At 40.5% G+C, this 17,631-nt stretch overlaps 2 protein-coding genes across 3 annotated transcripts; one reads left to right on the top strand and one right to left on the bottom strand.

Annotated features, from left to right (window-relative positions):
• The first annotated feature begins 51 nt into the window (after nt 1-51).
• On the top strand, nt 52-7,404 carry pcmt (protein-L-isoaspartate (D-aspartate) O-methyltransferase). 2 transcript variants are annotated; one of them, XM_023299670.3, is made up of 8 exons: nt 52-322; nt 3,522-3,626; nt 3,731-3,762; nt 4,132-4,236; nt 4,413-4,533; nt 5,531-5,616; nt 5,748-5,917; nt 6,438-7,404. In XM_023299670.3, exons 1-8 carry the CDS (start codon nt 142-144, stop codon nt 6,448-6,450), a joined length of 813 nt encoding a protein of 270 aa, XP_023155438.1. In that variant the 5' UTR covers nt 52-141; the 3' UTR covers nt 6,451-7,404. The 2 variants fall into 2 exon arrangements, with proteins under 2 accessions (XP_023155438.1, XP_023155439.1); XM_023299671.3 differs by having other exon boundaries at nt 57-322; nt 5,748-5,974.
• Nucleotides 7,405-7,909: 505 nt separating this feature from the next.
• On the bottom strand, nt 7,910-16,866 carry lrp11 (low density lipoprotein receptor-related protein 11). Its single transcript, XM_023299667.3, has 9 exons — nt 16,051-16,866; nt 13,705-13,862; nt 11,377-11,518; nt 11,100-11,225; nt 10,722-10,916; nt 9,316-9,483; nt 9,156-9,212; nt 8,971-9,063; nt 7,910-8,858 (listed from the first exon to the last, which is right to left on the bottom strand). Exons 1-9 carry the CDS (start codon nt 16,616-16,618, stop codon nt 8,704-8,706), a joined length of 1,662 nt encoding a protein of 553 aa, XP_023155435.1. The 5' UTR covers nt 16,619-16,866; the 3' UTR covers nt 7,910-8,703.
• Between the last annotated feature and the right edge of the window lie 765 nt (nt 16,867-17,631).

Raw genomic sequence — 17,631 nt, 5'->3', positions numbered from 1 at the left:
TGAGGAATGTGGCTTTTTCCCTGCAACTAACATTGACGTAGGCACATGTCTATACAGATTTAATTATTTTTATATAAACTATGGCCCTGTTGTATGTGAGGGCGTGTGATTGAAAGGCAGCCCTGCAGTAAAATCTTTTGGATGTCTGGTGACGTATCCGCCGCTCCGCCGTCTGCTCTGGAGGTTGTCAGCTTCATCGGCAAAACAGTTGGCGCAGGCGCGGCACTGACAGCTGCTGTCTACTTACTCCGCAAAGTCTGCTTAATAATGGCCTGGAAATCTGGAGGAGCCAGCCACGCAGAGCTTGTCAATAACCTCCGTAGTAAGTATAAATGCTTCGTTGAGCGGCGGCGCCGACAACTTCACCGACGCGTCGGTACAAAACGGTTTAGTTTGAAGGCTGAGGTGAAGACAGGAGGGGCAGCTAGCTGGTTGCTAAGCTGAGTGGTATGTTGTTGTTGACCTAGCGTTACCTTTCTCCACCCCTTTCTCAAACCACGTTTACGCTTAGTACAGATGCATGCTTCCGTAGTTGCAGAAAAAGAAACATTAAAGACAAGAATTACCTCCTCATTGTACGTGAACGCAGAATATTTGTGCCGCTCTGTTTTGTATGGCGTTAGCCTAGCCTGCTAGCTCTATGTGCGTCATTTGGGACGTTGTAGCTAGTGGTAGCAGCACTACAAGCGAAGAGCCATGCCCACATTCATTGATGGCTGTCTCTGTCTTTCATTGTACTTTTACGTGAATGACAGTGGCAGCTGTAAACGTGAGGCTGGTTTCTACAGCGCCTTTGTTAGTGGGTGATTGAAAACGACAACTTGCTGTGTCACAGCAGTTATTTGCTTGCTGCAATAAATGAGCAGTGACTAAGTGTGCCACCCTATCAGACGAATGTTATGTGGTGCCAAGTCCACTACGATCGATGCCACCAATGCCACATGGTTTTATCTGCCATCAGAGGGTAGTGCATTGTGGGGTAAACACAGAACGTCAGTCTTTCACAGCTACTGTAATAACACTCCGGCTCTGAATGAACATGTTTCTCACATGCACATCACCAAGTGACGATGATTGTGATGATATCTGCAGATTTGAAAGTACAAGTCCATAGTCAATATTAAATATCTACCGGGCCTATTTATAGTCTGTGCTGTCCAGCGTATCGTTGCAAGCAGCAAGCATTTTGCCAAAAGCTGCATGGTTTGGGGTGCAGTGCCCTGATAAACTAGAATAAACAGAGATATTCTGCAACTCAGTTTATCATTGACTATATGTTGCAGCTGGTGAAATAAAAAAGGGATCTGTTACATAGAGAAGTTTAATCCACCTCCTTACTATGCAATGCATTCCATAATATATAAATATATAATAGTAACATACTTAAATGCTGAATATAAAAAAGCAAGTACAATTTAAACAAATTAGCCTCTCAGCAAGAGCTTTTCTCGTCAAGTCCCTTCATGTTGTCTTTTAATGATGCAAGATTCTTTGTACCATCAGTACAATAGCACATTTTTCAAGTGAAACTCTTTCTTACTTAGTTAATAGTATATGTGCTAAGTGAAGCAAATTTAGTATTATTACTTAATTAGATGTTTTACGTGACTTATTTTGTCCATTTAACAGGACACTGACCCATTTAGATGCACGAATGGCTTAAATTTAACCCTGAGTTTGCATAAGCTGCATTGAAGCAGTTCATATGCAGGATGAATGCTAATTCACGACATTCTTATTGTCTCTGCTCTCCTGGTCAGTACTCACGACTGGTCAGCACAGGCTGTCATAGTTGTTTTTCAAATCTTGAATTGATTTTTAAAGTTCACCACCCAATTACATGCTGCAGGCAGATGTGCCTCTAAATGATAAACTAAATGGTATTATAGCAGAGAAAAAGCATTACATTTCTGTTGTTATGTTGGCAAAGACAAATTTGAATTTGCAAATAGGAAGCAAACAGCTTGAGATGTGCCAGTATGGGTTATTTTAATTTCAGAAATCACTTGTAGGTGTCCATCTGGCAGCTTGTATGGTTTATTTGTAATGTATCCTAAAGTGGCGCATAGCTCTCAGGGTAGGGGGAGACGGTAATGAGAGCAGCACCGGCTGTTGTTGGCTTTTCCTGTCTTTGGCTCAAGCTGCTACAGGAACCAGTTAGGAGGGGTTACACTGAAGACACTAATGCTTTGGGGAGCTTTTCTGTTTTTTTCCATGACGTGTCTACAAGCTTTAGTGTTTTTCTTCCATACATACAGTATATGTGATAACCAAATGTGTTGCCTGTATTTTTGTAGCATTTTTTGTGGTATTTTTCTAAAATATTTTCGTTTTAATATTGGACATATTGTGATTTGCATGCATTTTCCTATTTTTTTTGGCTTTTTGTCAGTGTACTCAAGTGTTTACTTTTACATACACATGTTCATGTTTCTGTTGTTAGCATGTGCCAAGGTATAGCCTGTATCAAGTGCAATAATACCGGTAATATCCTCTGTCACAGTATAGGTCATTTTATATCACAATATTATTATGTATATTGATATATATAGTTTCTGGAAAATCATTTGGGACACAGTTAAAAGGTAAAAGAAACAAAACTCAGACAGGAATGGCTGTTTTTGGCTGATCAAGTGAATTAAAATCCTGAAAAACTGTGTGCCATCAGAAAAGGTACACATCACAGTTTATATAAACTTCAGTTTTTGACTCAAAGCAGTCCTGATTTGGAAAAGTGTCAAAGCGTCACAATGTTCTCAAACACACAGATGTACAGTATGTGTGGCTTTCTGTAGAAGCCAACACACTAGTGGCACATGATCTCGTATGTATGCTGCAGTCTTCTATTCATCATTTATTTTTTCTCTGATGTTCTCTTGTTTCCTTAATTAACATATTATTATTTGTAATTTAATTTTCATCCCTCCTATTTTTTCTGTTTTTAAATGGTGTCTCAGTATTTTCTGCTGCTTATTTTCTGCTCATTTTTTATAGACACGCCGTTATGTTGTCTTTAATTTATGTGCCATTCTCATAGGCTGGGTTATACGGATAAAATCCACCAGGCATAATTTTCTATTGCAATGTGAATACAAGACATTATCTGGAAAGTTATTTGAGAAATGGGTATAATGGCTAAAAAAAAGAGACAGGATTGTCTGTTTAGGTATTGGACATGTCACCAATCTGTCTCAATCTGTGTATTTTCATTTTACCATAAAGCAGACTGGTGCATTGATTTAGAGAATTGCCCATAATGGTCTAATGCACTCAGCGTTACAAAGGTCTCAGCTCTGATGGTTAACAATTTTTCACAGTATGTAACATATTACCAAAACTCAAAGGTACAAGTAAGTGTAGTAGTGTTATGTTTAATGTCCCTGAATTTACTCAGTTCTTACCTCTCAGTTAATTCCTTCATGTATTTTTTTTTAATGTTTGATTCTGGTGCAAGATTATGTAATCCTTTTCTGCCTGTGTCTCCATAACGCACACTGACACAAACTGTTTTGCATCCTCAGAAAATGGCATTATTAAATCCGACAAAGTCTATGAAGTCATGCTGGCCACAGACCGAGCACATTTCTCAAGGTGTAATCCTTACATGGACTCACCGCAGTCAATAGGTATGTTTGCTCTTGTAATCGTTCATGCATTGCAGCACAGGCAAAATCAGTCAGAGATCTGAGAGATAAACTAACCTGATCTGTGCCTCTCTTTTTACCAAAAGGCTTTCAAGCGACTATCAGTGCCCCACACATGGTATGAATTTAAGGACTTTCAGACATTTCAGCACCCTGTGAATCACAAGCTTGCTCCAATTCAGTCACTGCTAATCATCTATTTTTAGTAGATGACAATGACAGTTAACTAAACCTTAGCAATTTTATATATTTGTGTTCAATATTGGTATGTTAGATTGTGGTATTTGTCAAAACCTGAAGCAGACTAATAAAAAGAATTTATACAGCTAACAAACAGAAAGAGGCAAGCAGTGATTTTAGTTAGCTAGCCACACCTAATAGATGTCCTAGGTGGCTTTATCCTCCTGTTAGCCAGTGTTAGCGGCAACATGAATGCAGACTGATGGATTGTAAAGTAGTTTTCTTGTTGATGCCCCCTTCCACCCAGCACGCGTATGCCCTGGAGCTTCTACATGATCAGCTGTATGAGGGAGCCAAAGCTCTGGACGTTGGCTCTGGCAGTGGAATCTTGTCTGTTTGCTTTGCACGAATGGTGAGCCACATATATGACGGGTAAACATATACAATTTCTCTTTGGTGTCAGTCTGATTTATTACAATGATTGACACGTTTATGTGTCAACCGATCAACATAATATCTGAAAACAATGTGTGTAATGAGATGGAATTCTTTGGTGAACTTATTGCCATCCCACTTTGTCCTTTACAGGTAGGTCCAAAAGGGAAAGTTATAGGTATTGATCACATCAAAGAGCTGGTAGATGATGCAATAACCAATGTGAAGAAAGATGACCCCAGTTTGATAACATCGGGCCGAGTGAAGCTATTAGGTAAGATTGTCTTGCATGCAAAATTATGGCATTTAGTATTTGCTCTGTCATCAGACTTTTTAAAAATTGTTTGACAGCTTTCTATATCTTATAAAACAAGAGACAGTGTAATGGCCATCAGTGGAGAAAACCGTAGAGTAGACAGCGTGCAGTACTAAATAATTGAGCAGTGGCTTTCTCTGTGGCAAGATTGAAGTGCTGCTACAATGAGGTCAACAGACACTCTGTTTTGTATGATTTTACAACTTCAGTCTTTCTGTATTTTCCACTTGTGCTTTTGTATGTCTGTAAATTCCAGTTTTGTAAATGTCTTGCTAATTGATTAAGTGAAATTAACATTCTCTGCCTACTGCTGTGTGTAATTAGTTGAAAATGGATTTCCATCTGATAGTGTTTGCAGAAACAGTTAATAAAAAAAAGATATTCCCAGCAGTGCAATAAAAGACGGCACAACAGAGACAAAACAGAAACAACATTCTGAAGATTGAAAGGTGTAGGCTGAAGCTTCAGCTTATTGCGCCCACCCTTTATACAGAACATAACTAACAATATTTCATGTGAAAATGTAACATCACAAGAAGAGCTTCTTTGTTTTTTTGGCAGATGTCAGACCAAATAAGCTATTTTCAGACACATTTTATGGAGCTGGGAGATTTATTAGTGTGCTTAATCTGTGATAACAATCTAGACACCATTGTCAAAATACTGTCACATTAGTCATATCTTATTAAGTTAGTGAGTGAAGATGTTGAGATGTAAGTTTGTCAGTATTGCTCAGCTATTTACAGTAGGAGTCCTTGCTTTTATTGGAGGCATTTTGTAGTTTAAATAATGAGGTGAAAATTGGCTATAGGTTTATCAGTAATAAACAGTACAGAATCACAAAGAAGAGCTGTGACAGCACAGCAACATGGGTGACTGACAGCCTGATGAGGACATCCATCAGCGTCGTGTTGAGTCTGGCAGCCGGTTAGTGATACCCTGTTGTGTGTTTCAGTGGGAGATGGACGAATGGGCTTTAAAGAGGAGGCGCCGTATGATGCCATCCATGTTGGCGCAGCAGCACCTACTGTCCCCCAAGCTGTGAGTCTCTTGGAATGCTTTGAACTCTGCTGATCAAGGCCACAGTGCATATTCAGGGATGAAAAAACACATTGAATGTATTTTGTGTTAAGAAGTAGACAGTCATTACATTTCTATTGTGCCTCTTGCAGCTTCTGGACCAGTTGAAGCCGGGCGGCCGGCTCATTCTCCCCGTGGGCCCGGCCGGAGGAAACCAGATGCTGGAGCAATACGACAAGATGGAGGATGGCAGCACCAAAATGAAGCCCTTGATGGGGGTGATTTATGTGCCTTTAACAGACAAAGACAAGCAGTGGTCCAGGTGGAAGTGACTTCCTTCTCCCCCTCCTCCCCCTCTCTCCTTCTCACAGTGGCAAAGGTGAAATGGTGTGGCTTGGAGCAGGCAATGGATCACAAGAGGCTGCATTTTGCTGCTTGTTGACATTTTTTGCTTCTTCCATACCATACCAAAGAGTTGCACGTTTCCTTCATTTTATGTTAACACCATAGTTTAAAATTGGTTCTGCCCAACTAATGCAGTTTATTCTGTTTGGGAACTAAACACGAGAGAAATAGCAGCAGTGTGAAGGCATATGCTTGGTTTTCAAGAGCATGACTGCTTTGTTAATTTAGATGCTTATTAGACAATAAAACTCAACTTCAATTTTTTATCTTCTCTGTGAGATGTAGAAAGAAAGCTACTGTTTGGCTTTTATCATGACAATGTATCTTCACATTTTGCATGGAATTGTAACTCTTAACTCTGTTTGCATGCCAGGAGGGCGGTTGTTTCTTGCAGGCTATCGTTGTCTTTTCTAACATTTACATTTCGTGTCTCACAGGGATGAACTTTGAAGAGGAAGGCAGTCCATAATCCACCTTTAAGTCTGAACCTGGAGAAAACTTGGATGGGGGTCAGCCCTTGACATTTTGTTCAAAGCATAATAAAACATGCTCTTTTTGTTTTACGTCTAACGAGGGACTAGAGCACCATGCTGATGACAGCCCTGAGGGGCTGGGAAGAAGGACTGCTTGAAGCTCAGCACAGAAATATTGGAGAGAGTTTTTTTGTTTTTCTTTTCAGGCCTGCATCCTCTTGGTTATGTCTTCTTTTTAACCGCTGGATTTTAGGTTTGTTTTTCTTTTGTGGTCTCACCATTTCAATTGCAATCAGAATTTTTACCACATTGCATTTCAGCAGCATCAAAGCTGAATGTAGAAGGGACACTGGACAACGAAGAAGAACGCCTGAGCCTTTTAGATAATTCACCTAGCTACAGTGTGTGTATGTGTGGATCATCTAACAGCAGACTTCTCTGATAAAATGTGAGCTTTCTTCCCCTGCCAGCAGTATTACACACATGCTCAGACACACAGACACACTGTCACTTACACAGGCAACACAACGGCTGATGTAACCCACACATCCTGTTTTATGTGCAGCACTCTTAGGTCATTCTACACAAAAAATAAGTAGCGCATCGGATCATACTGAACATACTCCAAGGAGAGCAGAGCACTAATAACACCGACACGCGTGCTTTCCACTTGGTGATGTGTTGCTTTCTGCCGCTGATTTCCATTTACAGTCTGTGCAGGCTCTTCTGGTGACTGACACTAAATGGGGTAGTCACTGCTTTGCCAAAATAAACTCCAACAATATAAAGCAAATGAATGTCTGTTTTCTTGGGGAAAAAACATGGAATTAAAAAAGCACATTTTACTTTGGATGATCTAAGTTATGGATGATAATTGGCTTTCAGTTTCTGGAATGGCGTATGAAAATAAAGAGATGCTTATGTTTTTGTCTTTCTTTTGTTATTTTTTTTGTGTATGGGCTGCAACAGATATTTTTTAGAATAGTGAAGAGTCCAGATCCACACAGGACAATCTCACATTCTGAAAATTTGCTCATCAAAAATAGTTTGTGAATATTTAAAATAATAAAATTATTTTAAATAATTAAATTAATAAAATAATTTTATTATTTTAAATATTCAAAATATTGAAATTTTAATTGAGCAGTTTTGTGCATTTATATATTTTTTTCAAAAATAACTAATGCACAAAACTGCTAGGAGAATAATAATTCCGGTAGAGAAACAGACATTGTTTTCATAACTTTTTCCTCTAAGAAAAGTAAAATTTAAAGATGGCCAGAAATGTCAATGTCTAGCAATAATTTTGAACAAAATAGGTACGAATTTATTAGCGGTCAGTGAATGATGTCAGTCATGCCTGTCTCTGGTATTTTAATCTATAGACAACGTATTGCTGGTTTGTAAATCTCTTTGTCAACATATATCACCAGTAATTTTTAAATATATAATAAACTTTAATATGCCACATGAAAGACAGCACTTTGAGGGAATACATCTGTGCAAATATATATGGTACATACTCCAGATATGTTTTGTAAGTGAAGAAAAATAGGCAGCAAAATAGAGACAAAAATAGAAACTGACCAACAGAATTTGCTATGGCTTCATATGATTCAGGCAAACATTGAGAATAATTAATTTGTTGATTCCTATGGTACATGACAGACACTCCAATGCTTTATGCGTCTGCTCTTCAGGCAGGTTAACTCCTGTGAAATGTACAGCACAAATATGGCACATTAGTGCCACACAGTGGCAGAAATACAACATATTCTGTGCAGCACTTGAAGGGACAATACATCACAAGTAAAAATGATATTAAGGTAACCAGTGTTTCAGGAAGGAATGAATTACAATAACATTGAAAAAACAGTTTCTCTTAATGCATGTATCAGTTTCAAACAAGGAATGTTAATATTTCATCACGGATTCATAGTCAGGTTTAAGACAACATAAATATGGATTCACAAGCATCTGAATATGTGTCATTGGCTGTGAAGGCGGCATCCATCAGCAGCAGATTTACTGTACCAGTCAGAGGGGATCAGTGTGGGAGTGTTCAGAAACATTCATGACAGCCGAGTGTTGGATGTTTCCAACCAGAAATGAGGATAAATTTGAGATATTGGGCTGCAAGAAATATTGAGTGCAAATTCAGAACATCCTGGATAAGGTCTTGGAGGACGACACCCTTTGTTGTTTCTCAGACCTCTGCCTGGCTGATCAGCTACAGGTACATGCCATTTATGAGGTAATCTGACTCCTCTGTGGTGAGAGGTCGCGCCTTCTTCAGCTTGTGACGAACAAGTCTGAGACGACAGCCAATCATGAGCAGCAGCAGAGCGGTGATGATCAAGCCGAGTGCCAGAGGAAGGATGGCGCCTGGAGGAGGGAACAGAATTACGTAAAATAAGGACGATGACTAGTCGAGCAGAATGTTGGACAAACAACAAAGATACAACAGCTACATGTAGACATACACAGTGGGTCTAACCTGACTCTGGGACCGGATGTCCTCCCATTACTGGAAATGGTTTTGAGATGGGGGTGTCACTCTCTGCTTGGCTCTGTGAGATTTTGGGAGCAACTTCAACAAAAATGCAAATTCAGCTTAGATTAGAAGCAGAGAACTATCAGCTCTGTGCTACTGATATGTGTTTGAAGCGTTGATGAATTTACCTAACTCAGTCTGTTTTGTGACTGGAGGGGCGACACTCGCTGGTCTGAAAGCTGGATCTAAAACGTGTTCATGAACATTAAAATTATTGTCATTTTATATTGTTGCAATTGACAAATTAGTTTAAAAACAAATAAAAATGAATGGAAGACAAGTTCTCACTTTTTTGTATACATTCACTGACACAATCAGATTCCTGGAGGAAGTTGTTATGGTTTCCCTGGCAACCACCGTATAGGAAGTGTTTGCATTCTCCTGCGTTTTGGTCATAGTACCAGCGGGGGAAGGTGCCTTTACAGGGTCCCACAACGGGTGCAGCAGCACATGGATCTACAGGGAAAGACAAACAATACACCTGCTTTAGGGAGGACATACTAAGATTGCTTCTCTTGTGCATTGTTGTAGTCGAGGTTGGAGAAATAGTGAAGTCTTGAGGGGTGTCAGTCCTCAGCACACTGAAACGATGAAGTAATATGCCATCATCGATTTAATTTTAAATCCTGAATTTTGAAAATTTAACTGATAGTTGGAAGCCTTATCAATAAGTAATCAATTAATTGTTAAAATATATCAAATACAATAGACATTCTTCCATAATCTAGAATTTTACTCAAACCAATTAGTGGATTTTTAAAATAGGTGATTCATTTAATAGTGGATAACTAACAGATGCAGCAGTACAGTGAATTGTTTTTTTTTAAATAAACACTAATGACACTGTTAATAAATAAGAAAGTTTATTGGTACTCTACTTTCAGCTGCTTTTCTCTGACACTGAACATGGTTGGTTGTTGGTAGGTTGTTTGGACTTTGGGATTATTTAAGAAAGCTCGATGATGAAATGAATCCTTACTTTTAGCCTTTGTGTCACTGATATAATACATATTACCAACTTCACCTACACCGGAGTGCACAGGATAAAGCCACCTAGACGATGTATCAACTATACATGTGTATATATGTATCAACTGGCCATTTCTTTTTACTTCTCTCTTTGCTAATTAATGAGATATCATCTTAGTTGGTGAAGCATTTGGTCATGGGGCTGAGCATTTGTGAAATAAAGAAAAGACTCCTGAGAATGCACCTCGGGAATGTAATACCTATGGTAAAATAGCAATGAGGGAAGAAGCCCTTTTGGTGATTCTCAGTCTGATTCAGGGATCAGATGGCGGAGGAGACAGAGGAGCTTTGTTCCAGCACTCAGAGGGGATGCAGGCACGGAGCTGCTTTCCCAGGGAATGCAGAGTGGCCCTGTGGCTTTGCCAGCATTTGGAGCTCAGTGCTATGACTCAATGTGGCTCCCTACAGGCTCCATCTGCTTCCATGTCCACCAACACATTACAACCCTTTCTGCATCTTCACACAATCGTACTACATTAGTGACACAGAGACCGGATCATATTGTTAGGCATGCATTTTAAAAGTAAAAGAAACAGTTGCAGATTTCAGCTGAACCATGCATTTGGAATGACCACTTTATTTTGTATCATCCCACTGCAGGGCAACATTTAAAGATGCCTCCCCAAACAGACTGCAGGACGCTTTAGGCAGAAGCACCATCCTACCGTGACTGACTGAAGCTCCCTGTTCACTGGGACTTAGTGGGGGAGCAGCATTGCTTCTGTCCTGTGGTGGTATGATAGAGTTCCTGGGTCCAGCTGGGAACACAGAGCCATCCTGGGCCTGTTCTGTCTGGGCTGCAGGCTGGTTAGGGTTGGCTGGATCCACAGAGTGGGCCACTGACTTTCGGCTGCCATCAACTACAAATAAACGGACAAAAAGCAATCAATCGTCAGGACGTCTAGGAGTATTTACTGACGTTTTCACTTCATTTTTTGTCAAGCGACTGAAATCCACTGGTTCAAATAAAGTAAGGGGTTATGAACTGCTTCTGCCATTTCCCTGCTCACAAAAGCATGCCATGATAAAAGAAAGTTTCTTACAGTTTGGGCAGAAGTCTTCATCGGAGCGGTCTGGACAGTGTTGTTTCCCATCGCAGGCGTAGGTGATGTCAATACAGCAGCCATCATCACACTTAAACTGGTAGTTGGAGCAGTGACCGGTACACACTGAGGGCACAGACAGATTTAACTACAGAACTCTCTCTCAGTTGGTAAAGAATCCATCAGGGTGAAAGACAGACTGGTGAGCATTCATACACATGAACCCAGACATCACAACACAGATCAGAACAAAGATGCATTTTGTTGAGTTTGTCACCTTCTGCTTGGTGTTTTGGTACCAGTACGGTGACAGAGACGTTGTCTGAGCTCTTCTGTCCTGCTGTGTCAGTGACCGTCATCTGGAAAGTGTAGACGCCTTCCTGGAGCCCGCTGATCTTCAGCAGCCCTGGATGGGTAGCCTTGAGCACACATACGAACACAGATTAGGTCTCTAATGGCTCTGATTTTAACGTTGAGAACAGAATTTGTTATGATCCTGCTCCAGCCTCTGCCCTTCTTCCTCCTTTTCTCTTTTTCCTTCTTTCTCCCATTGTTTCTCATCTGTTTGTTTTGACCTGTCTCTCTCTCTCTGGCTCCCTCTGTCTGTCTGTCATCTCTCCCTCCTGTCTTGCTCTCCCTGCTTCACGGATCATAGAATCACATCCATTCAGAGATTTTGCTCCCCTTCTGGATCCTGTTCTCTCCACTGAACCCTGCTACCTCTTGACTACCTCATCCCCCATGGACTCTGTTCCTCTCCCCCTGGATTCCCTGAGTTTGCTTCCCTGCCCCTTCTGTCTAGTTTTTCCCCTGATTTGTGAGTACTCTGTTTGTTTAGTGTAGTTGTAGTGTTTGGGTTTTTTCCTTTGGACTTTGGTGTTGGATTTGATAGTTTTGTTTGGTTTTGCATATTTCATATTTAGCGAGATTTGGTTTTCCCCTCAACCCTGGTTCCTGTTGTATTGTCTTAGCTTGTTTGGTTTAAATAAAGTCCTTCCCATTATTCCTCCTGTCTCCCTGTGTCTATGTCTGCACCTGGGTTCTCTGACTCCCCTGTAACAGAATTATCCGATTCCAGCATCATCATCCTCTTTCCTGGTATGAGTAATTTGTTTCTTCACTGCGTAATACATTTTCTGGAAAACTAACTGGGAATTTGTTAACTTGGCACATAGAAATTAGCTAATGCAGCAATTAACAAAAATCAAATTACTTTATCATTATATATTGGCAATAATGCAGTGAAACAGTCATGATCATTGTTTTATAGAATTGCTCACAGTTATCTCATAAATCCTGTGGTGTTAAAGGGATGGTTTTTGTACAACAAAATCAACTATTAACAGCACAAACTGTGTGGTTAATGCACCAACGTTGCTGTGATGTGTTCCCACTGGGATGCATTTTCTGTTAAAAGTATGAAATAGTAAAAAAGGTCTGAAGTTTAAATCTCGACATAAAAACAGGATACACTGTGTTGCATTCACTGATGGACGGTTTCAATCACTCTACAGTTAGCAACAGAGTTCAATACTGCTGCTTGCCATTTGGACATAATGCTTATGTTGACTTAAATTATGTAAACATCCAAATGCATTTCAGTCACTCTCGTCTGTGAGGATGATTAGTGACAACTCACAGAGCAAATGATAATGTTAGAGACATCTGATTCCTAAAGAGTAGAACAATAGAGTTGTGCTTGCGTATCTTCTTTCATTTTTATGCGTTTAGTAAACATTTATTTAACCAGGAAACCCCTTGGGATTAGAGTCTCTTATTCAAGGGAGACCTGGACAAGCGAGAGTCCCATTATAAAATTACAAAAGATGACAAACTCGAGCATGACAACACACATGGGACAAAGAAAAGCACAAAAACAACTGCCTAAAAGTACACACAAAAAAATTCCAGCTTAAGAACAGCGTCTGTACTCTTCAGTTACACATCTTTTAATCAGAGCCTTGAGCTCTCACAGGCAGATAAAATCATGTAGCTATAGTATGTGTTGAGGGTGCAAAAAGAGGAAAAGGCTGTTTCACCACGTTCAGTACAAATCCTGGGCAGCCTGTGCTGCAGCTGTTTAGATAAGTAAAAATGATGACAGCTGTTGGTAAGTGATTAAAAAAAATTACACAAGTTAGAAAGGAGATTAGCACTCTAGTACTACTTTGTAAATAAAAATATATCCATGCTGCTGTCTCCCTAGCCCTAATGAAGGTAGATACCAGATCATAAAGGACAAAATGATCTGTAGTGGAGCTGTTGCACACAGAATTTAGGCAGCAAAAAATGGAGGCAACAGTGCACATACAGAAAATGTCCTCGGTCTAAAACTAAATATAGCCTGCACAAGTGTTTTCCTCATTGCAAATTAGTACAGGCTCTATTTTGATAACAAAACCCCAAAATAACCTTCAGTTTTTTTCACTAAATAATAGGAACTCTGAAATCTTAATTTGCTCATTCAGTGTGTATTTCCGGTGCAGCTCGGTGGGACAGACTGCTGCAAATTACTGTCACTGCCTGAGGTTTAGGCTCTCATTCACACCTGGATTAAACCTGTATATTCTGACACCAGCATAGTACGTATAAAGCAAACGCTGACCTTCATATTAATGGCAGTGTCCCCTTTAACAAGGGTCCATTCATAGCGGCTGATTCCATGGTCATCCACGCTGTCCCGTCCGTCCAGCACGGCCCAGTCTGTGGGTAGCTGGATCACCACATCCTGCCCTGCGTCGCTGCGAGGAGGCTCATCCACGTCTGCAATAGCAAACCCTGGTTAGATGGAAGCTGTGCACCACATGCAAGTACACTCAAACTCTGAGTAAGAACAGAGATTTTTACACTGTACATTTTAAAACAAAAGATTGAACTAAGAACTAAGTGTTATTTTTATATGAATAATTAAGCTGCAGTTAGCACTGTCACCCCACAGCTAGAAGATCCGCGGTTTGCATCGCGGCCTGGACGTGGGATCTTTCTGCATGGAGTTTGCATGTTCTCCTTGTGCATGCGTGGGTTTTGTCTGGGTACTCCAGCTTCCTCCCACAGTCCTCAAAACATGCTGAGGTTAATTGGTGATTCTGAATTGTCCGTAGACGTGAATGTAAGAGTGATTGTTTGTCTCTATATGTAGACAGACTGGTGACCTGTCCAGGGTGTTCCCTACCTTCAACCTGTCAGCTGGGATAGACTCCACCCCCCCATGACCCTAATGAAGATTAAGCAGTGAATATATAATGCATAGATGGATAATTAAGCTGCTCATTATTTTCTTAGTCAAATGTTTTGGTTATTAATTGGCAGAAAATAGTGGAAAATACCTGTGGCAATGTCCTAGGGGCTGACAAACAGTCCAATAACCAAACATGAATGAGATACAACAGACAAATCACCAAATTCTCACTTTGGAGAAGTTGAAACAGCAGAGCAGGATTTGGGGTTTGTACCTTTCAAACTGATAATCAAGCAATCAGTTAATTTTCACCAGCTCTAAGCTTGTTATTTTACTATTTTAATACATGCACAAGAAAGACCACTTTTGTTTGTATTGTCATAAATACACCTGCTGTCGCTCTCAGTGTCCTCATCTAACTTTGCAACCTGAGAGGCAAATCATTAACCTGCGCTTCCTGCATTATCAGGATAACAAGAGGTCGTGGTAGTGGCTGGTTCTAGAGTTAAACAGAACTGTTGCTGGCATGCTGACAGAAAGGTTATTATACTGTCAAACTAAAGTGATGATGCTTTAACAATAAATAGGCAAGAAAACCTTAAATACAGACAAGCGATTGAAAAACTGCCACACCTTCAATGGGCAAAATTTTTTCAGCTTTCAGGGATCTGAAAAAGTTTCATGTATCAAACAAAGAATGATGAAGAAATGAAGATTCTACCTCCTTCGATCTGTTCTATAAATACATGAAAAGAAGTATCAAGTGAGCCATTGCAATATGGCCATGCACAATAACTACATATCAGTGACTGATCTGAGGACAGAGGTCACCTTCATAACAGAAGAATAACATGCTGATAAATGTTCACTAATCAGTATGAGCCACTACACACAAAGGCTGCAACTAGAAATGACCTCTCTAGTTAAAATCTTTACTCAATTAGGCAATTAGTTTGGTTTAAAAAAATGTCAGAAAATGTAAAAAAATTTTTTTTTTAAATCCATCAGTGTTTTCTAACGCCCAAGATGACAAAATGTTGTTTTATCCAAACCACAGACATTCAGTTTAGTGTTATAGACAATTAAAAAATTCAGGAATAATACAGACTTAAGAAGCTGCTGGAAACAGAGAAACTGGACTTTTTTCTTTAAATAATACTCAAACTAATTAATTATCAAATTAGTTGACAGCTGACAGCCAATCAATTAATCGATTAACTGCTGAAGATGTAAAATACACAACAGGAAAAAACTCAATAAGCCTTTTCAGTATGATCATGCACAGTAACTAAATGCCTTTCAGTGACTGATTTGAGGACAGCGTTTACCTACCAGTCTGAAAACAAAGTACAAGATTATAATTTATAACTTCTTTGTTATGGAAGTTAACATAATGATGAATAATATCCAGGGACCAATATAAGTAACTGCACATATGAATTATTTTGTATTTCACTGATGTGCTCGATCATTTTCATGTATCAAGTCTATTCTCTTGAAAATCCGCATATCAACAGGAAAAAACCGAGACACTTACAACTACTTATCTGTCTGCATTTTAATTTGATCAGTAGTATTTTAGTTTTATACTGAACCTTACACACTAAAACGAGGGTAACCCTGATTACTGATGTTCACCTTCTTATTTAATAATGGATTTCTGTGGAACTGAGCTGCTAACTAATGATTCCAGCTTTGTAATAACATGAATGAGCAGACATGCACAATAAAGACTGAATCACGGAGCAGCATCTGTGTCCTGTTTTGTCCCACCTTGGGTCTCGGCCGCCTCTGGCAGCCCTTCCCCGGGCCTCCTGGCCGCTCCTCCGGCTGCAGCAGCGACGTGTCCCTGCGTGCTGTTGGCGGTGCGGCTGTATGTGGTGAAGCCCTGCAGCGGGGAGAAGGAGCAGACATTTTTATTCCTGTAGATGCAGGTGAACAGGTAGCAGCTGAGGCTGTCCCCGGGCTGCCGCAGGTCCTCCTGCACCACCGCCACGGTGCAGTGCGGCTGGGAGCAGCAGGCGTGCAGGCAGTCCTTCCAGGTGAACACCCGGTCCGGAGCCAGCAGGAACGTAGCGCCCTGCTCGATGGAGGCCTTGGCCCGGATGATGCGCTCCCCGACCGCGTTGAAGTCGCCCACGCAGGAGTCCATCACATCGCCCACTCGGTACGCCTGGTCCTGCTGCAGCTGCTTGCGGAACTCCTCTAAGAGCTCCTCTACCCCTGATATTTTGGATTTCAAATCCGATATCGGCGAAGCGCGAGTGTCGACGCGTTTAGAGACGAGCAGCAGCAGAGCAGCGAGCAGCAGCAGCGGATGCTGAAGCAGAGCCAGAGCCATGTTGTTTCTTCTGCCTCCCACCGGCCTCCCTCTTAGCAGGTCCCGCAGAGGAGCGTCCTACATGGAAGATTTCTCCGTAACCTTAAACACTATTTCACATAATAAATGTTTCTAAACGAAGACTGGAGGAAGTAACGTTATGTCCTCTGACGATGCTAGAAATCTGCCGTTGTCATGGTGAGGAGGAGGCTGCCGGGAATCCGCTGACGTTACAGTGAAGAACAAACATGGCGGCTCACCTGTGCAGCTGTCAGCAGCTGTTCTTTCTGCTGCTGTTTTGTATCATCTATCCGTCCATCCATTATCTGTACACACCTAATCTTAACACATAGGGCCAAAGATCACACTCACTTTCACACCTTATCATTTAACTTGAACATGTTTTTGAACTGTGGGACGAACTGTTTGTATAAATTTAAGTTTTTTTTTTTTTTTTTTTAAAATCTGCAGTACACTACCGGTCAAAAGTTTTAGAAGACCCCAAACTTTCCATTTTTTATTGGAAATTATGCTTGTTAATGTCTCCTTGTACTCTGAAATGAAAGCATAGAACAAATAAACAATTTTTTAAAAAAAATCAGTTTAGAAACCAAAATGTATTCTAACCTTTTGATTCATCAAAGTAGTCACCTTTGGCAGATATAACAGCTAAACATGCTAGACCCCATTTGAGCCAAATAAATATATTTTTGTCCCAGTATTGAACAGGCTTATTTTCACATTCTTAAGCAAAATTTCATCATCAGCAGAGTTTGTGCCCAACAGTAAGCAAGGGCATTTTTCCCTTGATAGTGTCCATGGAAGCTGACATTGTGGACTCAGATTTGCATTGATTACTCCTGTGCCAATTCTGAAACACTTGCCCATCTGTTTTTCAGTTCGTTGCGCAAGCAGTGCACTGTTTGTCTTGTCGTTGTTGGAGGTCACTGTAGCTTGACTATGACTAGTGGTACTATGGCTCATTCTATACTGGCTGATCGCTGCTGCAACTGTGTTTCGACTGATTTCTGGTT

Source organism: Amphiprion ocellaris, chromosome 12, assembly GCF_022539595.1.
Source record: "Amphiprion ocellaris isolate individual 3 ecotype Okinawa chromosome 12, ASM2253959v1, whole genome shotgun sequence".
NCBI lineage: Eukaryota > Metazoa > Chordata > Actinopteri > Pomacentridae > Amphiprion > Amphiprion ocellaris.
Note: the sequence above shows the minus strand (reverse complement) of the source record. Positions and strands in the feature narration are given on the sequence as shown.